Genomic DNA, 27642 nt, shown 5'->3' with positions numbered 1-27642 from the left:
TGCACAGCCACAGCATGGTTCTGTGCATTCCCATTGGTGGTCGGCATGGCGATGGTGGCATTGACCTCCAGTTCTGCAAGCTATTGCCGTGCAAGGAAGAAAATTCGAGGGAAGGCTGCTCTTGCCTCCAGTAGGCCGCACCCGGCCAAACAGCCTTTTCCCAGACATTTTGACATTTGAGCGAGAATATAATCCCTTTTTTTGTTTATAAATGTTGCTATGATTTGCTTTCACCTGGATGGGGCTTGGGGCAGGGACTCTGGAGAATAACCTTTCACCTGTTAAGACTCTGGCTCAATCTCAGAAGGATGTCAGCCCCAAGACACTCAGCTGTGCGCCTGCCGCAGTGTCTCACGGTCAACAAGAGAGTGGGACAAATCACCAACAAGGGAGCTGTGTTATTTTGGTGCTGAGAGGTTGTCAAGTCTCTCTTGCTTATCGGTTACCACGGCCACACAACCCCGGACGGGCCTTTCAGGTTTACTTTAGCGATTGATGCCCAGTGATTTACACCTGCTCTCTACGCCCCTGTGGGATCCCTTCTCTTGTTTATCCCACAACATGGTATGACAAACAGAAGCAACGTCCACTGGTGTTGAAAACAAGCAACACAGCATGAGCATCCCTGCCATTGGCTGGGGCTTACCGTGAAAATATTTATTCAGTTGTGACTGAAATAAAAAACTTACGTAGCAGCATATGAGAACATAGAACATTACAGCACAGTACAGGCCCTTCAGCCCTCGATGATGCGCTGGCCTGTGGAACCTACACTATTCCATTATCATCCGTATGTTTAACCAATGACCATTTGGAGCTTTTATATACTCGCATTCTATGATATTGCCTGAGCCTTGCCCCTCACTCAAGCCGTTCTCCACCAAAGGTAGAAATTCTCACTCTTGTTTTCAAATCCCTCAGTGACCTCCCCTTCCCTGTCTCTGCTACCCCCTCCTCTTGCAACTTTCCAAAATCCTGGGTCAAGATCCTGGAATACCCGCTGTAAGGGCATTGTGGGGCAGCTCAGTGGTTAGCATTGCTGCCTCACAGCGCCAAGGACCCAGGTTCGATTCCAGCCTCGGGCGACTGTGCGGGGCGTTTGCACATTCTCCCTGTGTCTGTGCGGGTTTCCTCCCACAGTCCAAAGATGTGCAGGTTAGGTGAATTGGCCATGGGAAATTACCCATAGTGTTAGGTGCATTAGTCAGGAGTAAATGTAGATTTGTAGGGGAATAGGTTTAGGTGGGATACCCTTTGGAGGGTCAGCATGGACTGGTGATCGTGTTTTATTTTATTAGATTACTTACAGTGTGGATACGGGCCCTTCGGCCCAACAAGTCCACACCAACCCGTCGAAGTGCAACCCACCCAGACCCATTCCCCTACATTTACCCCTTACCTAACACTACGGGCAATTTAGCATGGCCAATTCACCTGACCTGCACTTTTTTGGACTGTGGGAGGAAACCGGAGCACCCGGAGGAAACCCACGCAGACACGGGGAGAATGTGCAAACTCCACACAGTCAGTCGCCTGAGGTGGGAATTGAACGCGGGTCTCAGGCGCTGTGAGGCAGCACTGCTAACCACTGTGCTACCGTGCCACCCCTAGGGCCAAAGGTCCTGCTTCCACACTGTAGGGAGTCTTTCTATGCTTCAACCCACATTGGGTGGACTGCAATGGTTCAATCTAGTTACATGACACTATGATGCTATAAATTTTGTGTCTTATGATCATGCCCGACTAGCTACCTGACGAAGGAGCAGCTCTCTGAAAGCTAGTACTTTCAAATAAACCTGTTGGACTATAACCTGGTGTCATGTGGTTCAAGAAGGCAGCTCACTACCACCTCTTCAAGGGTCAACTGGGGATGGGCAATAAATCCTGGCCCAGCCAGCGATTCCCATGTCTCGTGAATGAATAAGAAACAAGACACCAGCACTTTCCCAGTTCTGGCTTCCTCCCCCATGTAGGTTAGACAGGGTGCAGAAAGGGTATTCCCTCTGACTTTAGCGACTAGAACCAGTGGAAGTAGCCTCAGAATAAAAGGCAAATCATTTCGGATTGAGGTGAGGAGGAAGGTCTTCTTGGATGGATCTTTGGAATTTTCTATCCCAGACGTTTGTGGAAGCTGACACATTCTGTAGTTCAAGACAGAAGCTGATCGCTGTTTAGTTGCTAATGCCATCAAAGTATATGGAGGTAGTGCAGGCAAATGACATTGAAACCATCGCTCCTCATGCTGCTCAAAAGTGAAGCAGGCTCGAGGGGCTGAATAGCCCACTTTTACTCCAATACTGCAATGTCCCACCATTGATAGCAGTGTTTTCATACATCAAGACTCAAAGATCTGGCATTCTTCTCTCTAAAACTTTTCTTTTCTTCCTTTAAGATACACCTGTGAATGTTTGCAGCAGGGTTTTTGGCTATGTGGGTGAATATCACCGGGGCGAAGGTTTGCAGGAGGGCATTTTCCTCTGCTTGAAAAATTGGGGGTGAGGGTTTTTCGCTGACTTTATACCTGGCTGCCCCCTTAGTGAGGAACTGACCTTAACAAGGGGCGAGAATGGGACTTCTGCCCATTGGGGACAGGAAATCCCTCTCTCATGAACTGCTGGACCATTAGATTAGATTAGATTCCCAACAGTGTGGAAAGATTAGCCAGAGCCAAAAAACAAACAAACAAACTGCAGATCCAAGGTAGACCAGGAGGAGGCTGGAATAACGCAGCAAGCCAGGCAGCGTCAGGAGGTGGACAAGTCAACATTTTGGATATAACCCTTCTTCAGGGCCAGCAGTGCTATATGCTCAGCAGCACTGAAGCAAATAGTGGCCACTCCTGGTATTTCAAGCAGTTCTGAGTAGAATCACGGAATGCTGACAGTGAGGAAAGAGGCAGTTCAGACCATCTCGTCTACAGCGTCCCACCCAACCCCCTACTCCATCCTATCCTGTAACCCCACATTTCGCATGGCTAACCCACCTATCTGCATATCCCTGGACACAACTGGCAATTTAGCATGGCCAAACCATTTAACCTCTTTGGACTGTGGGAGGAAACCCATGCAGACACGGGGAGAATGTGTGTACTCCACACAGGCAGTCACCCAAGGGTGGAGTCGAACCCGGGTCCCTGGTGCTGTGAGGCAACAGTGCTGGCCACTGAGACAACATGCCGCCCAGAAGGGGGATGTCACCCAGACATAAAGTAAGGGCTGCTTGGTGAGGGGTGAGAGGTAGGTGAAGGTTGGGGATTTGAGCAGATGAGATACCACTTCAATCTTCCTGCTTTTCATCCTTTTTTTATCTTCACTAGATTTCCTAGGCACGTGTATTACTGCAGCATTGACAGAAATAGGACATTAACTGGCAATGTCAGGACCCCAATAAGCCAAAGGGATGGGCAGGATGGCCAATACTTCACCGCAACCCTTCAGGCTGTGGGAGGGAAAGTGGTGGACTGGTCACTGGCTTTATTCAGTATACAGCCCCTTCCCCCCACTTTCAAATATGATGATGGTGTGGTGGTGGTGGTTGGCGGGGTGGGGGGGCGGGGGGGTGGAGTGCATAAATTCACTCTGGCATACTGTCACATTTTTGTTATAGCGTAGAAAGATGGCCATTCAGCCCATTGTGCCCGCACTGCCACTCAGAATATTCTAACTCGGTGTCACCCTCCTGCCCTTTCCCCATATCCCTGCACATTGTTTCCAGCCAAGTTATTCTTCATAGCTCTTTTGAATCCTCCATTACACTTCCAGGCAGAGCAATCTAGACCCGGACCGCTTGTGAAGTCATAGAGACGTACAGCACGGAAACAGAGCTTTCAGTCCAACTCGTCCATGCCGACCAGATATCCTAACCTGATTTTCCTGCTCCTCGGATGCTGCCTGACCTGCTGTGCTTTTCCAGCACTATTCTAATCTAGACTCTAATCTCCAGCATCTGCGGTACCCACAGGTTCCCTCGTCCACCCTACCAAGAGCCCTCATGATTTTAAGAATCACTTTCAGATCTCCTCTTTACATTCTCCTCTTCAAGGGGAACAGCTCCAAATTCTTCAATTTATCCTCATACTTGAAGTGTATTGAAACCATTCCTGGAAATCTCTCCTGAACTCTCTTAAAAACATCCAAAGCCTTCCTATAATGTGGTGGCCAGAGATGTACACAGGACTGCAGCTGAGGTCAAACCAGTGTCTTATACCAGTTTCACATAGCCTCCCTTCCCTCGGACTTTATGCCTCTATTTATGAAGCCTGCAATACCGAATGCTTTACTTACATAAAATAAAATACTCTTCCAATGAAGTGTTACCAGACTTGAAATGTTAACACTTCTTACATAGGTATTGCCAAACCTGCTGAGGTTTTCCAGCAATTTCTGTTTTGGTATGCTTTCTTTACAGCTCTTTCCATCTAAAGTACCGCCTTTATTGACGAAGGTTTACAGATACTCAGTTCTCTTTGCTCCAGCATACCCATTAGAACAGTACTCTGTGTTTTGTATCATCTCACTGCGGGCCTGGGTGAGCCCCCACTGCGGGCCTGGGTGAGCCCCCACTGCGGGCCTGGGTGAGCCCTCACCAGGGGCCCGCCTCAGCCCTCACCGCGGGCCCGCCTCAGCCCTCACCGCGGGCCCGCCTCAGCCCTCACCGCGGGCCTGGGTGAGCCCTCACTGCGGGCCCGTGTCAGCCCTCACTGCGGGCCCGTGTCAGCCCTCACTGCGGGCCCATGTCAGGCCTCACTGCGGGTGTGTGTTAATCCCTCAGTGCGGGTGTGCGCGTGGCCTCGCTGCGGGTGTGCGCGTGGCCTCGCTGCGGGTGTGCGCGTGGCCTCGCTGCGGGTCTGTGTTAATCCCTCAGTGCGGGTGTGTGTTAATCCCTCGCTGCGGGTGTGCGCAAGGCCTCGCTGCGGGTGTGCGCAAGGCCTCGCTGCGGGTGTGCGCAAGGCCTCGCTGCGGGTGTGTGTTAATCCCTCGCTGCGGGTGTGCGCAAGGCCTCACTGCGGGTGTGCGCAAGGCCTCACTGCGGGTCTGTGTTAATCCCTCAGTGCGGGTGTGCGCATGGCCTCACTGCAGGTGTGTGTTAATCCCTCACTGCGGGTGTGCGCAAGGCCTCACTGCGGGTCTGTGTTAATCCCTCACTGTGGGTCTGTGCAAGGACTCACTGCGGGTGTGTGTTAATCCCTCACTGCGGGTGTGTGCAAGGCCTCACTGCGGGTGTGTGTTAATCCCTCACTGTGGGTCTGTGCAAGGACTCACTGCGGGTGTGTGTTAATCCCTCACTGTGGGTGTGTGCAAGGCCTCACTGCGGGTGTGTGTTAATCCCTCACTGTGGGTCTGTGCAAGGACTCACTGCGAGTGTGTGTTAATCCCTCACTGCGGGTGTGCGCAAGGCCTCACGGCGGGTGTGCTCAAGGCCTCGCTGCGGGCGCGTGCAAGGCCTCGCTGCGGGCGCGTGCAAGGCCTCGCTGCGGGCGCGTGCAAGGCCTCGCTGCGGGTGTGTCTTCGTATTTATGTATCTTGCGATATACTTTATCTCGCGTGTGGGTACACCGCCCCAGTGTGGGTACACCGCCCCAGTGTGGGTACATCCTCTAGTTTTCTGCCTACTGTACAGACTATTCTTAAGTTGGTTATATAAGGTGGTGTATCTTGGAAAGGCAAATCAGGGCAGGACTCATACACTTTGCAGTAAGGTCCTGGGGAGTGTTGCTGAACATAGAGACCTTGGAGTGTAGGTTCATAGTTCCTTGAAAGTGGAGTTGCAGTTAAACACAGACACAGTCAAGAACATGTTTGGTATGCTTGCCTATATTGGTCAGTGCATTCTGGGCTCCCTGCTGTAGAACGATATTGTTACATTTGAAAAGGCTCAGAAAAGCTTTACAAGGATGTTGCCAGGGTTGGAGGATTTGAGTTATAGGGTGAGGTTGAACAGGCTGAGGCTATTTTCCCTGGAGCGTCAGAGGCCGAAAGGTGACTTTATCGAGGATTATAAAATTATGAGGGGTATGGATAGGGTGAATAGGCAAGGTCTTTTCCCTGGGATGGGGGAGTCCAGAGGCAAGGTCTTTTCCCTGGGATGGGGGAGTCCAGAACTAGAGGGCATAGCTTTAGGGTGAGAGCGGCAAAGTTTAAAAGGGACCTCAGGGGCAACTTTTTCACACAGAGGGTGGTGCCTGTATGGAATGAGCTGCCAGAGGAAGTGGTGGAGGCTGGTACAATTATAACATTTAAAAGGCCTGGATGGGTATATAAAATGGAAGGGTTTAGAGGGATATGGGCCAAATGCTGGCAAATGGGACTAGATTAATTTGGGATATCTGGTTGGCGTGGACGAGTTGTACTGAAGGGGCTGTTTCTGCGCTGTACATCTCTATGACTCTAGTGGGAATGGACTCTTTCCTGTTTAGATTAGATTACATTACAGTGTGGAAACAGGCCCTTCGGCCCAACAAGTCCACACCGACCCGCCGAAGCGCAACCCACCCATACTCCTACATTTACCCCTTACCTAACACTACGGGCAATTTAGTATGGCCAATTCACCTGACCCTGCACATCTTTGGACTGTGGGAGGAAACCGGAGCACCCGGAGGAAACCCACGCAGACACGGGGAGAACGTGCAAACTCCACACAGTCAGTCGCCTGAGGCGGGAATTGAACCCGGGTCTCTGGCGCTGTGAGGCAGCAGTGCTAACCACTGTGCCACCGTGTTAAATGGGAGAAACAGCTGGATCACTTACTCAGGAAGTACCAGAGGGCAATCCCAGTGATGACCATAATCACAACGATAAGCACAAAGGACACAATGATTATTGTCCTCCTGCCAGTCCCTGTCGGTTTTGTAGGCAGAATCACCTGGAAGATAAAAGACAAAAAAATGACCATTTTTGACACAGCAATGTTTATAATCACTCAGGTAGCTTCAGACTCATTGTACAATCAGTTAGTAACCAACCAGGAACTCCAATTTCGACTCCAGGACACATCAGCCACCCTGGGGGAACGCCCCTTACAAGGTGCATCAAAGGAAAGATCGCATTTTTATTTCCCCTGTCTCCTGCATTTATTGCAATATTTCTGAGCTGGGGGAAAGGAGGATGACTGACAGCCAAGAAACATTTCTTTTTAATTCAGTCACAGGATAAGGGCGTCAGTATTTATTGCCCATCCCAGAGAGCGGTTAGGAGTCAATCACATTGTTGTGGGTCTGGAGTCACATGTAGGCCAGAGCAGGCAGGTTCATAGATTCATACAGAGCGGAAAAGGCCATTCGGCCCATTGAGTTTGCATTGACGTGTACTCATCCCAATTTCCTGAGTTTGTCCCATATCCCTGAATGTTACGATATTTGAAGTTCTCATCCAAATCTTTTGTAAAGATTTCCAGCCTCCACTACCTCCCCAGGCAGTGCATTCCAGATTCCTACCACCCACTGAGTGAAAAGGTTTTTTCCCAAATACCCTCTGAATGTCTTGCCCCATACCCTAAAAGCATGCCCCTGTAGTGATTGATCCCTCAACCAAGGGGAACAACTGCTCTCTATCCTGTCCACACCCCTCATAATCTTACACACCTCAATCATGTCCCCCCCCTCCTCAGTCTTCTCTGCTTTAAAGAAAACAATCCAAGCCTATCCAGTCTCTCCTTATAGCTCAATCGCTCCAGCCCAGGCAATATCCTCTGTACTTGGAGAAAGTGAGGACTAATCAGAAACGAGAGTGTGGTGCTAGAAAAGTACAGCAGGTCAGGCAGCATCTGAGGAGCAGGAGAATCGATGTTTCAGACATAAGCCCGATTCTCCATATCCTCTGCACCCCCTCTGGTGCTGTCACATCCTTCCTGTCGTGAGGTGACCAGAACTTCACACAGTACTCCAGCTGGGGCCTGAACAACGCTCTGTACAACTCCAACATGACCTCCTTGCTCTTAGACTCTATGCCATGACTAATGAAAGCAAGTGTCCCATCAGCCTTTCTAACTATCCCATTCACATGTTCTGCCCACTTCAGGCTAGGATGGCAGTTTCCCTCCTGAAAGGGCATTAGTGAACCAGATGGGTTTTTTTTCCAACAAGCAATTCAGGGTCACCATTAGACTCTTAATTCCAGATGTTTGCTGAAGTCAAATTTCACCATCTGCTGTGATGGGATTTGAACTGTTAGAAAGACAAGCAGCCCTTCGTTCCTTTAGGGGAAGTGATGGCCTAGTGGCATCATCGCTGGGCTGTTAGCCCAGAGACCCAGGTAAGGCTCTGGGCTGAGGGGTGACCTCAGAGGTTTATAAAATCATGAGGGGCATGGTTAGGATAAATAGACAATGTCTTTTCCCTGGGGTGGGGGAGTTCGGAACTAGAGGGCATAGGTTTAGGGTGAGAGGGGAAAGATATAAGAGGGACCTAAGGGGCAACTTTTTCATGTAGAGGATGGTACAGGTTTGGAATGAGCTGTCAGAGGAAGTGGTGGAGGCTGGTATAATTACAACATTTAAAAGGTATCTGGATGGTATATGAATAGGAAGGGTTTAGAGGGATATGGGCTGGGTGCTGGCAGGTGGGACTAGGTTAGGTTGGAATATCTGGTCAGCATGGACAAGTTGGACCGAAGGGTCTGTTTCTGTGCTGTACATCTCTATGACTCTACGGCTCTATGACAGGAACAAATCCTGTGACCAGAAACCGGTGAACAGCTTTTCTAGTTCTTCCAATTCCACAACACCCACATTTTTTTTGGTGTGTGTGTGTGTGTGTGTGTGTGTGTGAGAGAGAGAGAGAGAGAGAGTGTGTGTGTGTTTAAGGTGAAGTTTATAAGGGGTTTAGAGTTTTAACTTTTAGAATTATACGTCGATGCACGTAATTGTTTACCCTTAGCTAGAGTATAATTACTTGTGATTGATAGAAATTCTTGTTAAATACAGAAACCTAGTCCATGTTTTCTGTCAACATGGCTCTGAAAGTCGTTAAATTGGGAAATTCTGCGTGCTTTTAAAAAAATTTTAATTTTTGCAACTCCAGGAAGAGCTGGGTTTGGTTTCTAGTGTGCCAACCCTGCAGAGATGGCTGTGATATACTATCCTGCTGCACCGGGACGCCTGAATCCAGAGAGAGAGAGAGAGAGAGAGGAGGTTATGAATTCAAACCCCAGCCCAGAGATTCTAAGTGCAGCCCTGAGGGACAGCTGCACTGTCTGAGGTACAGTCACATGGATGGAAGGCTCTCGCAGATGAATTTGTAAGACCACACCGCACTGTTACAAAGAGGAGCATGGATGCTCTCTATCATTGTATCCATTGGTGGGGAAATGGTAACAACACTAGACAAATAATTCAGGGGCTCAGACTAATGTAAATAGGTTCAAATCTCGCCAAGGCAGCTAGTGGAGTTTAATACCAATTAATTAACACATCTGGGTAATATATTTAACCAAAGAAATAGTGATGATAAAATCATGGAAAAAAAGTTCCACCTGGGTTTGCTGATGTTGCTTATCCATATTATCCTTCTTATCAAGGATAATTTATCCCTTATTCAGCTCAGTAAGGCTCCCTAAACACCACTTTGCAAGCCAGTAATCTGTACCATCTAGAAGGCACGAGCAGTAGACACATGGGATCACCACTGCTTGCAAGTTTATCCCCAAAACCCAGACACCACCATCTTGACTTGGACAACTTAACCTATCCTTCATTGTCTCCAGGTCAAACTTCTGGAATCCTAACTTCCTGGTGGTTGTATCCATATCACGTGGACTGCATCGGTTCAGGAAGGCCGCTCACTACCATCTTTCCTTTTGTTACTACACGAAGCACATATGGAATTTGTACTCAGTGAAGAAGTGTGCTGAAATAAAGTACATGTGAATAGTACAGTAAAACCCCTAAATCCGCAGATTCGGTTTCCACGGTTTTAGTTATCCTGCGGTTTACTGTGGCTCGAAAATATTACATGGAACATTCCAGAAATAATTCCCGAGGGTTACTGGGGAGGTCAATTTAAATGATAGGATTCGCTACTATCTGCGGTTTCCGGCATCTGCGGTAGATTTTGCAATGCATCATCCGTGGATACGGGAGGGGACACCTCTACTTGCTGTTTGGAAGTGCAACACATGGAGAACATTGAAGTTTATTAACATACTAGATAGAAAACCATCTCACACTATTAATTCCCTCCTGTACTGACAAGCCTGGTCTGAGCACAGAGTCATAGGGTCAGTTTCTGTGCTGTATGACCCTTCAGTCCAACCAGTCCATGTCGAACATAATCCCAAACTAAGTCCCACCTGCCTGCTCCTGGCCCATATCCTGTCAAACTTGTTCATGTACTTCTCTAAGTGTCTTTTAAACATTGTAACTGTACCCACATCCACCCCTTCCTCAGGACATTCATTCCACACACGAACCACCCTCTATGTAAAATAGTTGCCCCTCATGGCTTTTTCAAATCTCTCTCCTCTCACCTTAAAAATGCTCCCCCCCCCAACTTGAAATCCCCCCGTCTGAGGGAAAGGACACCTGCCATTAACCCAATAGAAGAACGAACAACACAGCACAGGAACAGACCCTTCGGCCCACCAAGCCTGCGCTGACACATTTTGCCCTTCCACACTAAAACTGCCTTCACTTGCAGGATCTGTATGCCTCTATTCCCTTCCTATTCATATATTTGTTCAGGTTTTTCTTGAATGCTGCTATTGTGCTTCCACTACTTGTCTGGCAGCGTGTTCCAGGCACTTAGCACCCTTTGGCACTGAGTATGGGTGGCCAGGTGGCTCAGTGGTTAGCACTGCTGCCTCACAGCACCAGGGACCCAGGTTCGATTCCAGTCTCGGGTGACTGTCTGTGTGGAGTTTGCACATTCTCCCCGTCTCTGTATGGGTTTCCTTCATGTGCTCCAGTTTCCTCCCACAGTCCAAAGATGTGCAGGTTATGTGGATTGGCCATGCTAAATTGCCCCATAGTGTTCAGGGATGTGTAGGTTAAGTGCATTAGTCAGGAGTAAATGTAGAGTAATAGGAGAGGGGACTGGGTGGGTTACTCTTTGGAGAGGTTGGTGTGGACTTGTTGGGCTGAAGGGCTTGTTTCTACACTGTAGGAATTCTATTCTATTCTTTGCGTGAACAAGTTGACCATTTGAGTCATGAGTTCAAGTAACAAACTACAATCATCTTCTCAACAGCAGTTATGGATGGTCAATAAATGTTGACCCAGCCAGTGATGCCCACATCCAATGAACAAATTTAGAACTGCTGCCCTTGTCTTCCATAATGGGAGATGTTATGGGCTGCTGGAAGAGACTTGGTAACTATGTTTTGTAATGGTACGTGCTTCTGCAACCCTGCACTATTGGTGAATAGAGTTCCAATTCTCAGATTCACAAGAACTGAAAGCGATTATAAACTCATAGAAAACTATATTATCTTGTGTAACTTTTAAACTGGATTTTGGGAGATCAGATGTTAAGGAAAATTATACTGTTAATGGCACGTGCCTGAACAGCATTGATGTAGAGTGGGATCTTGGGGTTCAAGTCCATAGTTCCCTGTTAGTGGCCACACAAGTAGATAGGGCAGTAAAGAAGGCATATGGCATGCTTGCCTTCATTGGTCAGGGAATTGAGTACGAGAGTCAGCATTTCATTTTGCAGCTTTATATTACTTTGGTTAGACCACACTTTAAGAATGTTACATTCAATTCTGGCTGCCACATTACAGGAAGGATGTGAAGGTTCAAAGATTGTGAGAAGATTTGTAGCTCGGGTGCTCGTTGTTGTGGTTCTGTTCGCCGAGCTGGGAATTTGTGTTGCAGACGTTTCGTCCCCTGTCTAGGTGACATCCTCAGTGCTTGGGAGCCTCCTGTGAAGCGCTTCTGTGTTGGTTCCTCCAGCATTTTCCATACACCAAGGACATTTCTGAACTGACAGCCAGACTACTGCGACCACTAGGACTCATAACAGCACACAATCCAACAGCCACTCTCTGACAACAACTCACTAGGACAAAGGACCCGATACCCAGCATGAGCAAAACCAATGTAGTGTACAAAATCCCATGCAAGGACTGTACAAAACACTACATAGAACAAACAGGAAGACAGCTAACGATCCGCATCCACGAACATCAACTAGCCACGAAACGACACAACCAGCTATCCTAGTAGCCACACACGCCTCCCAAGCACTGAGGATGTCAACTAGACAGGGGACGAAACGTCTGCAACACAAATTCCCAGCTCGGCGAACAGAACCACAACAGGATGCGAAGGGTTTGGAGAGGGTATAAAAGAGGTTTACCAGGATGCTGTCTGGATTCCAGGGTTTGAGATACAAGGACAGGCTAGAAAAACACGAGTTGTTTTCCCGCAGAAGCCGTGGGGAGATTAGATACAAGTCTGAAAGGCTGAGAGACTTGGGTCTGTTCTCATTGGAAAGAAGAAGGCTAAGAGGGGATTTGATAGACATACAAGATGATCAGAGGATTAGATAGGGTAGACAGTGAAAGTCTTTTTCCTAGGATGATGACGTCAGCTTGTACGAGGGGCCATAACTACAAATTGAGGGGTGATAGATTTAAGACAGACATCAGAAGCAGGTTCTTTACGCAGAGAGTGGTAAGGGCGTGGAATGCCCTACCTGCTAATGTAGTCAACTCAGCCATATTAGGGAGATTTAAACAATCCTTAGATGAGCACATGGATGATGATGGGATAGTGTGGGGGGGGGGGGGAAAACGGAGAGTAGTTCACAGGTTGACGCAACATTGAGGGCCGAAGGGCCTGTTCTGCGTTGTATTGTTCTATGTTCTATATCTATAAAGTTATGAGATGCATGGATAAGGATAACGGTCAAAACCTTTTTCCCAGAGTTGAAATGTCTAAAACTAGAGTCATGGATGTGAGAGGGGGCAAGTTCAAAGCAGATGCGTGGGGCACGTTTTTTTACACAGAGAGTGGTAGGAGTCTGGAACGCATTGCCAGGGGTGGTGGTGGAGACAGACACGACGGAGGGAATTTAAGTGACTTTTAGATGAGCACATGAATATGCAAGGCATGGAGGGGCATGGACCAAGGGCAGGCGGAAGAGATTAGTTTATTTGACGTTATGTTCGGCACACTATTGTGGGCCGAAGGGCCTGATCCTGTGCTCTACTGTTCTATGTTCTATATTCTGTGGAGAGAAATCAAAGTTTTGGGCCAAGTGACCCTTCCTTAGAACTGAAGAAGGACAGCCCAAGTTCAGAGGAAGGGTCACTGGACGCGGAACGGTAACTGATTTCTCTCCACAGATGCTACCAGATCTGCTGAGCTTTTCCAGAGATTTCTGTTTTTAAACTTCAAAGAAATTTCTGATTCACTCTGCCTTCAGCAAACTCTCTGGATTCTCTCAATCACATGGATTTATACCAATATCTTTGGTTTTTAAAGTATTTTGTTATTGTAAACGTTTTCTCCTTCTCTTCTTTTTATATGCGTGTGTGTGTGTGTGTGTGTGCATTGGTTGGGATAGTCAACACCCCCACCTCCAACCTGGATGTGAACGCTTGAGTAATCCATACAAGAGCAGAGTCATTTTTGGGTCACCTTAAATCAAAATGTTCCATCTGTCTCTCTTCCTTAACTCAATCAAGTTGCTATTTTGCCCTGGATGGTGTCAAGCTTTTTACTTTCATCAATGGAGCTGCAGATTTCCAGCCAATAGGGAGCATTCCATCACACTTTTGACTTCTGCCTTGGAGATGATGGACAGACGCTAGACTCGTGAAGTCACATGGCGTCAGGTCAAATTTGGGCAAGGAAACATTCTGTCGATTATCTTCACCCTTTCGTCCCCCAGCTGACGAATCGGCTCTATGCCATTTTGAACATCATTGGAAAGGTTGAGAGAATATACTTGACTTCAATCTCTATCACCAAGAGTGGCATTACCCATTGGCGAACCCTGAAGGGTATATCGGCCAGGTAGTGTGTGTTGAGGATAACCATTCAGTGTGTTGTGTGGCACTGCCACCTTCCTGAATGAGTTAGATTCACAACTGGGCGAAAGTGAGGACTGCAGATGCTGGAGATTGGAGTCAAGAATGTGGTGCCGGGAAAGCACAGCAGGTCAGGCAGCATCTGAGGAGCAGGAGAATCGATGTTTCGGGCGAAAGCTCTTCAATAGGAATTCACAAATGATCTAGCGACTCACAACTGGCGATCCATGAGATGCTGTGGGCCATCAGCTGCAGCAGAATTGTGTTCAATGTAAAAATATCCTCCATTTTACTTTTGTCATCAAGCCAGGGGATCAACCCTGCTTCAGAGTGCAGGAGGTTGTGCCAGGAGCAGTGCGATGCATACCGACAAATAAGATGTCAATCTGGTGCAGCTACCAAACAGGCATGGCAAATAGCAGGAGCGAGTTGCAATAGACAGGACGATGTGATCCTAAAACTGTGGGCAATTTAGCATCAGATCAAAGCTCTGCAGCCCTATCACATCCAAATGTGAATGCTGGTGGACAATTCAACAATGAATTGGAATCTATATATCAGTGCAACAGATAAGAGTGAAGCATCTTCAGTCAGATGTACCAAGTGGATGATGGATCTCACCCTCCTCCTGCTGTGGTCTCAGCATCATAAATACCGATCTTCAGCCAAATTGCTTCATTCTGCGTAGAATTGTAGGCTCCTTACAGTGTGGAAGCAGGCCATTCGGCCCATTGAGTTCACACTGGCACTTGGAAGAGCATCCCACCCAGACCCACCCCAACCTTATTTCCCCGTAACCCTGCATTTCCAATGACTAATCCCCTTAGCCTGCACATCCCTGGACATTACAGGCAATTTAGCATGGCTAATCCACCTAACCTGCACACCTTTGGATTGGGAGGAAACCGGACCACCCGGAGGAAATCCACAGAGGGAGAATGTGCAAACTCCACACAGGCAGTCACCCGAAGAAGGAATCGAACCCGCGTCCCTGGCGTTGTGAGGCATTGGAGCGAAGCTCTGCAGCCCTATCACATCCAATTGTGAACATTGGTGGACAATTCAACAATGAGCTGGAAGGTACATCAGTGCAAAAGGCAAGACTGAAGCATTTACAAACATCTTGAGCTAGACATACCAAGTGGACGATCCATCTCAGCCTTCTCCTGTGCTCCCCAACAACACAGAGACCAGCCTTCAGCTAAATTTATTCACGCCACGTGGTATCAAGGCTAAAGGCACTAGAGACGGCAAAGGCTACAGACCCTCACAATGTTCCAGCAACAGTACCGAAAATTCGGGGCAGCACGATGTGGTTAGCACTGCTCCCTCACAGCACCAGGGTCCCAGGTTCTATTCCAGGCTCGGGTGACTGTCTGTGTGGAGTTCATAGGATTTGGGGGGAAAGTCTCCACTGGTTGAAATTATACCAAGCACAAAGGAAGATGGGTGTGGTTGTTGGAGGTCATAGAGTCTGAGAGTCATAGAGATGTACAGCATGGAAACAGACCCTTCGATCCAACCCGTCCATGCCGACCAGATATCCCAACCCAATCTAGTCCCACCTGCCAGCACCTGGCCCATATCCCCCCAAACCCTTCCTATTCATTTACACATCCAAATGCCTCTTAGATGTTGCAATTGTACCAGCCTTCACCACTTCCTCTGGCAGCTCATTCCATACACGTACACCCTGTGTGTGAAAAAGCTGCACCTTAGGTCTCTTTTATATCTTTCCCCTCTCACCCTAAATCTATGTCCTCTAGTTCTGGACTCCCTGACCACAGGGAAAAGACTTTGCCTATTTACCCTATCCATGCCCCTCATAATTTTGTAAACCTCTATAAGGTCACCCCTTAGCTTCCGACGTTCCAGGGAAAACAGCCCCAGCCTGTTCAGTCTCTCCCATAGCTGAAATCCTCCAACTCAAATCCTCTTGTGTATTTAGACAATTGAACCACTGAATCATGACTGGTACTATGATGCCTTAGAAATTTGAGAATATCCTCCACATATTTCATTTTGCAGTCCATCTCTCTCATAATCTCAATCTCAGGATATCCCTGCAGGAGTTCCTCAAGGTAGATTTTATAAATCAATCTGGGCAATTAGGGATGGGCAATAAATACTGGCTTAGCCAGCGACACCCACATCCTGTGAATGAATAATTTAAAAAAAGACCTTTGAGCAAAGGAGTTGGAGTGTCACGTTGAGATTGTATAGGGCATTGGTGAGGTCTCTTCTGAAGTATAGGGTACAGTTCTGAACGCCCTGTTATAAGAAGGATATTATTAAGCTGGAGAGGGCTCAGAAAGGATTTCCCAGGATGTTGCCGGGAATGGACGGTGTGAGATATAAAAATCTGGGAAAGGCTGGGACCTATTTTCACTGTAGCGTGGGAGGTTGAGGGGTGAAATTAGTGAGGTTTATAAAATCATGAGGGGCATGGATAAGATGAATGACAATGGTCAATTTCCTTAGGCAGGGGATTTTCAAAATTAGGGGGCATATTTTTAAGTTGAGGGGAGAAAGATTTAAAAATGACATGACAGCAATGTTTTTACACAGAGAGTAGCTCATGTGTGGAATGAACTGCCAGAGAAAGTGGTGGATGCAGGTACAGTTACAATGTTTAAAAGACGTTTGGATAAGTTCATGACTAGGAAAGGTTTGGAGGGGTATGGGCCAAATGCAGGCAGGTGGGAACAGGATGAGCATGGACCAGTGGGACTGAAGGATCTGTTTCCATGCTGTATGACTCTATGACTGTACACTGAACCTAGGCCTTGTGATCCAGAGTATGGAACACTGCCACTGCATCGCAAGAACTCTCACTTCCTCAGTTCTTTGCCCTCTCCATCTTCAACTGCGACATCAATAACATTCATAAGGGCAGAGTGGGGACGCTCGCCGAAGATCACACAATATTCAGCACCACTTGCAACTCCTCAGACATTGAAGCAGCCCACGTTCAAATGTAAGAAGGCCTGGACAATATCCAGGCTTAGCCTCACAAATGTCAAGTAACATTCATACCACACAGGTGCCAGGCAATAACCATCACCAACAAGAGAGAACCTAACCACTGCTCCTTGACATTCAATGGCATTTCCACCACTGAGGGGAATTTAGATTAGATTCCCTCCAGTGTGGAAACAGGCCCTTCGGCCCAACAAGTCCACACTGACCGTCCGAACAGTAATCCACCCAGACCCATTTCCCTCTGATTAATGCACCTAGCACTAAGGGCAATTTAGCATGGCCAATCCACCCTAACCTGCACATCTTTGGACTGTGGGAGGAAACTGGAGCACCCGCAGGAAACTCACGCAGACACGGGCAGAATGTGCAAACTCCACACAGACAGTCACCCGAGGCTGGAATCAAACCTGGGATCCTGGTGCAGTGAGGCAGCAGTGCTAACCACCGAGCCACCCCTTTAGCACATTGTATCATGCTCCCCTTTGGACAAAAAAAAACATGAAATGGACCCTCAAGGAATCAGAGCAGGAGTAGGACATTCATCCCCTTGAGCTTGCTCCCCCATTCTATCAGATCATGGCTGGGCCAACCCAGGCCTCAACTCCTCTTTTTATGCTTCATTATCATAGCCCTCAACTACTCAATATTTCAAAAATCTATCTACCCTCTTTTAAGGTAATTTGAGATAGAATCACAGAATCCCTATTGTGTGGAAACAGTCCCTTCGGCTCAACACGTCCATACCGACCCTCTGAAGAGTAAGCCGATCAAATCCACTCCCCTACCCATTTAGCTTTCACAATTCTTTGGGCTAGAAAATTCTAGCCTTTCACTATGAGAAAAGAAATTTCTTCACATTTTTTAAAACAATGAATGTTCCCTTCTTAATGTCCCTGATTTGAGACTTCACTAGTGCTAGAACATCGAAGTCAACATCTCCCCTGTCAAAACTTCCCGGAATCTTGTTTGGTTTAGCTCAATCGGTTGGATTGTTGGCCTACAGAGCGGTGTGATGTCAACAGTGTGGGTTCAATTCCCATCGCCAGTTTGATGTTACCATGAAGGACTCTTCTTCTCAACCTCTTCCCTTGCCTGAGGTCAAATCACCACCAGTCGCTTCTCTCTCAAATGAGAAAGCAGCCCTTAGGTTTTGGTAAGACTATGGCGACACAGCCACCACCACTGAATCTCCACTACCAACATTCCGGAGGTTCCTGTTGACCAGAAACTGAATAGAATTCAAAATATTCTTGCTTAAAGAGCAAGGAATTCGGAGACAAATATTTCACGCCCTGATTGTCTAAAGCCTGCCCACCATCTACAAATTAAAAGTCGGAAGTGGGGTGTGTGGAACACCCTCCACTTGCCTGGATGAACTCAAACGCTCAAGAAATACAACGTCATCTCGGAAAAAGTCTCTAACCATTTTCTCACTTCACCATCGATGCACCGAGGCAACAGGGTGTACCATCGACAAGACGCACTGCAGCAACTCACCAAGGCTCTTTTGACATCACCTCTACCATTTAGAAGGACAACGATAGCAGATACATGGCAACACCACCACCTACAATATCCCCTCTAAACCACACACCATCCTGACTTGGAAATATATCACTGTTCCTTCACTGTCACCAGGTCAAAATCCTAAAATTCCCTTCCTGCCCAACTCCCTTTCCACCCTCTTTCCCTTACTTAGAATCATAGCATCCCTACAGTGTGGAAGCAGGCCATTCAAACCATTGAGCCCACACTGACCCTCCAAACAGCATCCCACCCAGACCCACCCCTCTATCCTATCCCTGTAATCCTACATTTCCCATGGCTAATCCACCTAGCCTGCACATTCCTGGACATTACGGGCAATTTAGCATGGCAAATCCACTAGCCTGTGCATCTTTGGACTGTGGGAGGAAACCAGAGCACCCGGAGGAAACCCACGAGGACGTGGGGAGAATGTGCAAACTCCACACAGACAGTCACCTGAGGGTTGAATTGAACCAGGGTCTGTGAAGCAGCAGTGTTAACCACTGATGGACTTCCGAACTTTAAGACCATCTGCTCTAGTACAATGAGAAGTTGTTCATTTTGGAAGGGAGTGCAAAAGGACAGGACATAATTGAAATGGAAAAAAATTCCAGAAAGCTGTGAACCAAGGTGCTTGAGAGGACCTGTGCTCAGAAAGCTATCACACAGGGGCTGCAGGTAAGCAGGACAGCGAATGGAATCTTGGCCCTTATTTCAAAGGGGGTTGGAGTATAAGATTAGGGAAGTCTTACTACAACTGTACAAAAGCACTGTGGATGGAAGCACATCTGGAGGACTGTGAGCAGTTTTGGTCTCCTTATTTAAGGAAAATATCATTTCATTGGAAGCAGTTCAGAGAAGATTCACTAGGATGATCCCTGGTATAGAGGGATTGTCAAATGAGCAAAAGTTAAACAAGTTGGGACTTTAGTCACTGGAGTTTAGAAGAATGAGAGATGATCTCATTGAAACATATCAGATTCTTAAGGGGTTTGACAGAGTCAATGCTGAGAGGATGTTTCCACTGATGGGAGAGTCTAGAACCAGAGGGCACAGTGTCAGAATAAAGAGGCACACATTTAAGACTGATGTGGAGATGTCCGTGTTGGACTGGGGTGGACCAAGTTAAAAATCACACAATACCAGCTTATAGTCCAACAGATTTATTTTTATTTTCTTTCTTTGTTTTGCTTTTTTTTCTAAATTTCCTGGTTATAGTTTTTTCTTCCTTTTTGTCCAACAGCTTTCAGAGTACTGACCCTTCGGTAGGTAGCTGGTGGAGCATGATCATAGGGCACGTATCCTTATGATCCTGCTCCACTAGTTACCTGTCCAAGGAGCAGCGCTCCTAAAGCTTGTACTTCCAAATAAACCTGTTGGACCATAACCTGGTGTTGTGTGACATTGAAGCCTGAGATGAGGAGGAACCTCTTCTCTCAGAGAGTTGTGAGTCTTTGAAACTCTTTGCCGCAGAGAGCTGTGGGGGACAGAGTCCTTGCGTATACTTAAGGTGGAGATAGATTCTTGATCAGTTGGAGATTGTAGGGTTACAGGGAAAGTGAAGGTGAGGAATGTCAGATTAGCAATGATCCTGTTGAATGGTGGAGCAGGTACGAGGGGCTGAATGGCCTCCTCCTGTTCCTATTTCTGATGGTGCTCTCAAGAGCAGATTGGGATGAACAAATGTTGTCTTTTCCAACAATGCTCACATCCCGTGAAAGAATTTATTGACACAAAAAGTGCTGATTATCTGTTTATTCCCTGGTTGTTGTTTGTAGGAACTTATTGTGTGCAAATTGGCTCCCTTGCCTCTTGCCTTCCAACTACAAGCCTTTTAAAAACCCTCCATTGAATAGGAACACTGTTGGAGAGCAAGGGGAGGTGGAAACTGCTCTACAAATGCAAAGTTTTCTTCATTCATTCAGGAAAAGTAAAATCCCAGAATCAGGGCACTCAAATTTCAAAGGCTGGTGTTTGCTTTCGCATGACCCTTGTAGTCAAACTACACATCAGCGTTTTGAAAGGATTGACCTTAAAACCGAGTCTGTCCTTTCAGGGACAGAGTCTGAGTAATGATTTACTACAGGGGTGAAAATCCTCATGTTGACAGATTTGGTGGCTGGCTCCTTTCTCGATGCACAGATACGCCGGTGAAAGGCCGGCCACGTAAGAGAGTTCTGCTTCTGTGTCTCTGGTGATGGTAGATGACATTCCTCCCACTCTCCCCCACTCCCACCTCATCCCGTTCCATTTCTGGCTCATATGTACATGGATCCAATCTACCTGCCTTGGTTCTGTAGCCCCTTGCCTAATGATGATCTCAATCTTGAGATTTTCCATTGACGCTCTCCCCCATTGACTCCATTGATAGAGTCAGTTGGTTGGAGGTCTCTAAATTTCCCTACTTGTGTGAAGAAGACCTTCCTGACATCATATAAGAACTGCCAAGCTCGAATTTTAACATTATTTTCCCTTGATTTGCAGTTTTCCATCAAAGGGCATGGTCCCTTTGCCCCTACTCTGGGTAGTGGGGCAATTTGGCATACAGAACATAGGCATCTCTTTCCATTAGAGAGAGGCACTGGATTCAGGGAAACCACTCAATTCTAGTCCTCCATGTACTACCACCAGCTGATTCAGAGATTGAACCCACACTCTTGGCATTAACCTGCAACCAACTGAGCTAAACAATCCAGAACTTCTAAGATCATTTTAAGTACGTCGGTTAGACCCACTGCTTCATCCGCCACGCTCATAGAGGAAGGCAAAACCTTGTCTATGCAACCTGCCGTAATAATTTAACTCTTTCGCCTGCCATATCCCAGTGAATTGTATCAATGCTCACTTCCAAGGCCAATGTATCCTTCCTGAGGTGTGGTGCCCAGAACTGTAACACCAATTACAGAACGACCAGAGATTTATCCAACCAGGGCAAGACTTCTGCCTCTTGGCATTCAGGAATCTTAAAATAGAGACCAAGATTTTGTAAAGTCAATGTACTCCAGATAGAGCAAAGTGATCTGACAAGGGAGTGAAAATAATCTCATTCCCACATTATCAGTCAAAAGATACTCTCGGGAAAATCATTCCGATGCAAGCTGCCAGGGCAGGAAGAGATTTTGATGAGTGCATGATGGAGACATGGGTGCCCCTGACCTTGGGGTTGGTTAGCTCAGTTGGCTAGATTAGAGGGGTGCTGGAAAAGCACAGGTCAGGTAGCATCCAAGGAGCAGGAAAATTGACGTTTCGGGCAAAAGCCCTTCATTCCTGATGAAGGGCTTTTGCCCGAAACGTCAATTTTCCTGCTCCTCGGATGCTGCCTGTCCTGCTGTGCGTTTCTAGCACCACTCTAATCTAGACTCTGATTTCCAGCATCTGCAGTCCTCACTTTTGCCTAGCTCAGTTGGCTGGATGGATGATTGGTGATGTAGAGTGATACCAACAGAGCAGGTTCAATTCCAGCACCAGCTGAGCTGACCATGAAGGACTGTCCTTCTCAGCCTCTCTCCTCACCTGAGACACGATGACCCTTAGGTTAAACTACCACCAGGTATTTCTCTCGGTCTCACTGAGAGAGGTGGACTACAGTGACTTTACCCCAGCTCTACTATGTTTGAGATAGCTCAGAAGATTTAGCCTCCCCGGTCCCACTGCCAGCCATGGTTAGAGATATTATCCAAGGACTCTCCAATATGACTTGCTGCCTTACTCAATCTAACAGCCCAGTTACAATTTTTTTTCCAAAACCAATGAGCAAGCATGCGCAAGAAATGCAAAGGAGACAGAAAAATGGTACTGGTTGTTCAGCTCCAGGAAATTCCAAGGAGGATTAACAAGCAAACATTCCTCATTTTCATGTCAAACGAAACAAAATTATCTTTCCTGAATTTGTCTTTTTGCCTCTTCTAACGTCACAAAGTAATATTTTGGATTCTTCCATTCCACCCACTCGGAAAACAGTTCCATAATGGGTTCAGTAAGGGTTGGAGGGAGTGGCTAATTAATCTCAAAGGATTCAGTGAGGTGGGGGTGGGAGAGCCCAGGGTTGTGTTGGTGACTCTGGGGAGAGGTACAGGAGCTAGGCCGCACCTGCTGTATTGGAGCAGTGAGGAACATTATTCCCAGGCCTGAGGCTGGGCCTCAAACAGAGCTCTACACTGAAGCTCAGAGGAGGCGAATGCACCCCTTCTTACCCCATAGCTGGTGGGCAAACAAATTCTGCCGATTCTGAAAACAATTCCTGAGATGCTGGCCAATTCACCAGAGCTTTCAACCCTGGGGAAAAGAGTAGCACAGGATCAGGACTATGGCACTGAGTAGAAGACGGAAACATATCAGAATCAAACACATCAGTGTGAGCCTTATTGTAAGTGTGATGGATCCTTTCTGTTTGAACCACAAGGACCAGCAAAAAGAGACTGCCATTTATATAGCACCTTTCCAGTCCTTAGAGCTATTCAGATACATGTCTTTATTTGACCATGTGATGTAGCAACAGCAGCAGGTTGTCTGCCTGCAGCAATAATGACTAGATAATCTTTTATTAATGTCGGTGAGGGATAAATATTGGCCAGGATCCCCAGGGAGAAGTCTCCTGCTCCTGGAAGAATGGTTTGGGGAGGGGATGCTTTAGGTCCACGTGAGAAAGAGAGAGGGAAGACAAGGCCTGAAGGTGAAGGGCTCTTCTTAGAAACATCATCGACAGTGCAGCACCCCTCCAGTACTGCACCCCTCGAATACACCCTTCCTCCAGTACTACACCCCACCAATTCACCCTCCCTCCAGTACCGCACCCCTCCAATACACCAAACCTCCAGTACCGCACCCCTCCAATACACCACCTCCAGTACTGCACCCCCGCCAATACACCAACCCTCCAGTACTGCACCCCCGCCAATACACCAACCCTCCAGTACTGCACCCCCGCCAATACACCAACCCTCCAGTACTGCACCCCCGCCAATACACCAACCCTCCAGTACTGCACCCCCGCCAATACACCAACCCTCCAGTACTGCACCCCCGCCAATACACCAACCCTCCAGTACTGCACCCCCGCCAATACACCAACCCTCCAGTACTGCACCCCTTCCAATACACCAACCCTCCAGTACTGCACCCCTTCCAATATACCAACCCTCTAATACTGCACCCCCGCCAATACACCAACCCTCCAGTACTGCACCCCCGCCAATACACCAACCCTCCAGTACTGCACCCCCGCCAATACACCAACCCTCCAGTACTGCACCCCCGCCAATACACCAACCCTCCAGTACTGCACCCCCGCCAATACACCAACCCTCCAGTACTGCACCCCCGCCAATACACCAACCCTCCAGTACTGCACCCCCGCCAATACACCAACCCTCCAGTACTGCACCCCCGCCAATACACCAACCCTCCAGTACTGCACCCCTTCCAATACACCAACCCTCCAGTACTGCACCCCTTCCAATATACCAACCCTCTAATACTGCACCCCCGCCAATACACCAACCCTCCAGTACTGCACCCCCGCCAATACACCAACCCTCCAGTACTGCACCCCCGCCAATACACCAACCCTCCACACTGCACCATCCCTCTCGTACTGCACCCCTCCAATACACCAGCCCTCCAGTTGTGCACCCCTTCAGTGCACCATCTCTCCAGTTCTGCACCCCTACCCCTCCAGTCATCACAGAATTAGCTCTCCAGCCTTTGATGGGTGTGCGGGACTCTCCAGCTTCTCTCTCAGAGTTGGGACCGAGCCACATCTACGAGAATCGACTGGACTATTCAACAGAACCCAAGTACTTTTGGAAAACAGCCGATTGACCCCAAGCCCTGGAGACATAACGCGTTGGTTGGAACTGGAAGGGGACTGCCCACAGTGTCATTGTAAAATGCAACAAATCTCACAGCAACATTGCAACTTACAAATTCTGCGTTGGGGTGCCAGTTCATGTTGGTCCTGACCATGTTCATTGGCGCTGGGATAAATTCAGGGGGCTCCTGCCCGTTCATGTTATTCCTGACCATGTTCATTGGCGCTGGGATAAATTCGGGGGGCTCCTGCCCGTTCATGTTATTCCTGACCACGTTCATTGGCGCTGGGATAAATTCGGAGTGCTCCTGCCGGTTCATGTTCAATCCTCAGGTGCACACTTGAATATTTCTGTTGCTCTGTGCCAGGCATCCGCAGCACACTTTCAGTTGACAGGTCTTTCCTGGAGAAAAACTGACAGTGGCAAGGTTTTTTTTTTGCAGTCTGGAATGGAAATTAAAAACAGCTCTATTGAGCAACCAAGCGATCAATACTTTTAAAGGAGGGTCACTTAGTGCTCTGTCAAAGTCTGGATTCTTCCCTCAGGATGGAGAGAGTGTTTTGCTGAGCTCACATCGAGAGAAATAGAGTCTTGTCAAGGTAAAGACTTTGCAGACACCTGTGACTAAGTCCTAACAAAGCATAAACAGCCTCACCAGTTGGATTCCACTGGGTCCTACTGCTCCACTGCTTGTCAAAGTTCCTCAGAAGAGATTAGAAATGTGTGGGCGGAAATATTCAGCACATCCACACGATCTGATGGGCCTCTGGGTTTAATCGCCTCTGTGACTTCAGGGGCAATTATTTTTCCCGCAGCGCCACTTCTTTTCCTAGGATATGGGCCAAGTAGAGGCAGGCAGGACTACTTTAGTTTGGGGTTATGTTCTGCAAGGACTGGTTGTACCGAAGGGTCTGATTCCGTGCTGTATGAAATTAGGGGAGGCAAAGTTGCTGAAAAAACTCAGAACTCTGAAGAGGTCATGGAATTGTGCAGCATGGAAGCAGACCCTTCGGCCCAACGTGTCCATGCTGACCAGATAGCCCAAACTAATTTAGTCTCACTTGCCAGCATTTGGCCCTTATCCCTCCAAACCCTTCCTATTCATGTACCCATCCAGATGCCTTTTAAATGTTGTAATTGTACCAGCCTCCACCACTCCCTCTGGCAGCTCATTCCATACACACACCACCTTCTGCATGAAACAAATTGTCCCTTAGGTCCCTTTTAAATCTTTCCCCTCTCACCCTAAACCTATGCCCTCTAGTTTTGGACTCCCATCCCCTGTGAAAAAGACCTTGACTATTCATCCTATCCACGCCCCTCATGATTTTATAAACCTCGATAAGGTCACCCCTCAGTCACTGATGTTCCAGGGAAAACATCCCCAGCCTATTCAGCGTCTCCCTATAGCTCAAATCCTACAATCCTAGCAACGTGCTTGTAAATCTTTTCTGAGCCCTTTCAGGTTTATCTATATCTTTCCTATATTAAGGAGACCAGAATTGAACACAGTATTCTAAAAGTGGCCTAACCAATGTCTTGTACACCACAGCATGACCCCCCCCAACTCCTATACTCAATGCACTGACCGGTACAGGCCATTGTCACTAGTCCTGAAACGCTAACTCTGCTTTCTCTCTCTCCACAGATGAGGCAGACCTGCTGAGTTTCTCGAGCAATTTGATTTTTTTTCTGTCTTCCAGCAACTGCGGTTCTCTTTTGTTTAATTAAGCAATAAATGAGCTTCTCCTGGCTATTCTTTGAGACTAAGGTTTAACTGGAAGGTTGTTTAAACATGAGATAGGGCTGAAGGAACTAGCCAGCTTCTCCACTCACCTAATTAAATTCCAGTCCTGTCTTAGGTAGCAGCTTGCTTGCCTCGAGTCAAAAATTCTTTCTTATAGTCCCAATCCAATGCTTAAATATAATATTCATGACTGAGGATTCTGGTGGAACAGTGATTGTATCCCTACCACTGAGCTAGATGGCCCTGGGTTCAAATCTCACCTACACCAGAGGTGTGTTTGAGCAGCAAGTACATGGGAGTGATAATGACCAATAATCTATCCTGGGCCACCCATGTTGACGCTATGGTTAAGAAAGCACAGCAATATCTCTCCTCCCTCAAGAGGCTACGGAAATTCAGCACGTCCACAAAGACTCTTACCAATTTTTAGAGATGCATTATAGAAAACATTCTATCCAGACACATCGCGGCTTTGAAAGGCAACTGCTCTGCCCAGGACCGTTAGAAACTTCAGAGAGTTGTGAACACAGCCCAGTCCATCACACGAACCAGCCTTCCATCCATGGACTCCATCTACACTTCCCACTGCCTCAGGAAGGCAGCCAACATCATTGAGGACCCCGCCCACCCCTCACCAGTTATAATCTCTTCCAACCTCTTCCATTGGGCAGAAGAAGCAAACATTTGAATACATGTAGGGATACATTCAAGAGCAGCTTCTTCCCTGCCATTAACACACTTTTGAACAGACCTCTCAAATGTTAATTCTGATCTCTCTGTCTCCTTGCACAACTTTGAATTACTACTAGAAAAATGTCTATTATTTATCATTCTTCTATTAGACCATAACTTGCGTGTTTTGCACTTCTTATGAACTTGATGCTGTGTACAATTGTGTAGTTTCTGCTGTCCATGTAGCACCCTCGGTCCTGGAGGAACACTGTCTCACTGTCTCGTTTTTACTGTATCAGTCGTATATGGTAGACATGACAAATAAAACGCTACTCTGTCTACCTCTTCTGCAGCTGTAACACTGCATTCTGCACTCTGTTCTGCTATCCTGATTTCTTTTGTATGGTACGATTTGCAAAGCAACACTTTTCACAGTATCTCGATGCATGCAACAACAATAAATCAAATCAAATCAAAGATGTCTGAAAGTGAAGGAGAGCTACATGGTTTGTGTTGTCTCCTTTTGAATCTAATGCTGCCCAAGGTCCCATCTATCTGCTTTAATGAATACTAAAGGCTCCATAGTAGCATATTGAAGAAAAACTGAGATGTTTTAAGATACCTTCCACTCAGAGATATTATCACACATCTCTGGAGTGAGTGGGACTTGAACCCACACCTCCTGGTCCAGAAGCCAGTTTGCTACATCTGTGCCACAAGGACACTAAGCTGCTGAGTTATATCCTGTGACTTAATTGCCCACTGTTTATCTCTCAATCAACCTTGCAAAAAAAGGAGGAGATTGTCTGGTCTTATCCCAGCTCTGGGAGCTTGTGGTGTGAAATCTGGCTGCCATGTTTCCCAGATTACAACACCGCCTACACTTCGAAAAGAGTTTAATTGGCTATAATGCCCTCTGAGATGCCTGTTG

The 27642-nt window shown here is 47.4% G+C and overlaps 1 protein-coding gene across 2 annotated transcripts in view; it reads right to left on the bottom strand.

The window, feature by feature from the left end:
* The window catches only part of LOC122542255 (transmembrane protease serine 6), an 88311-nt gene extending 63394 nt beyond the window's left edge, over positions 1 to 24917 (bottom strand). Inside the window, exons 1-2 of one of the 2 annotated variants that reach the window (XM_043679802.1) lie at positions 24405 to 24917; positions 6750 to 6864 (exon numbers count right to left, since the gene is read on the bottom strand). In XM_043679802.1, the coding sequence (XP_043535737.1) occupies positions 6750 to 6864; positions 24405 to 24611 (322 nt within the window). In that variant the 5' untranslated portion in view covers positions 24612 to 24917. Of the gene's footprint in view, positions 1 to 6749; positions 6865 to 24151; positions 24257 to 24404 lie in introns of those variants that run through there. The other variant, XM_043679803.1, reaches the window with a different exon arrangement.
* Positions 24918 to 27642: the final 2725 nt, after the last annotated feature.

This window comes from Chiloscyllium plagiosum, chromosome 39 (genome assembly GCF_004010195.1).
Source record: "Chiloscyllium plagiosum isolate BGI_BamShark_2017 chromosome 39, ASM401019v2, whole genome shotgun sequence".
Taxonomy (NCBI): Eukaryota; Metazoa; Chordata; class Chondrichthyes; order Orectolobiformes; family Hemiscylliidae; genus Chiloscyllium; species Chiloscyllium plagiosum.
The sequence above is the reverse complement of the archived record's forward strand: the minus strand, read 5'-3'. Positions and strand labels throughout refer to the sequence as shown.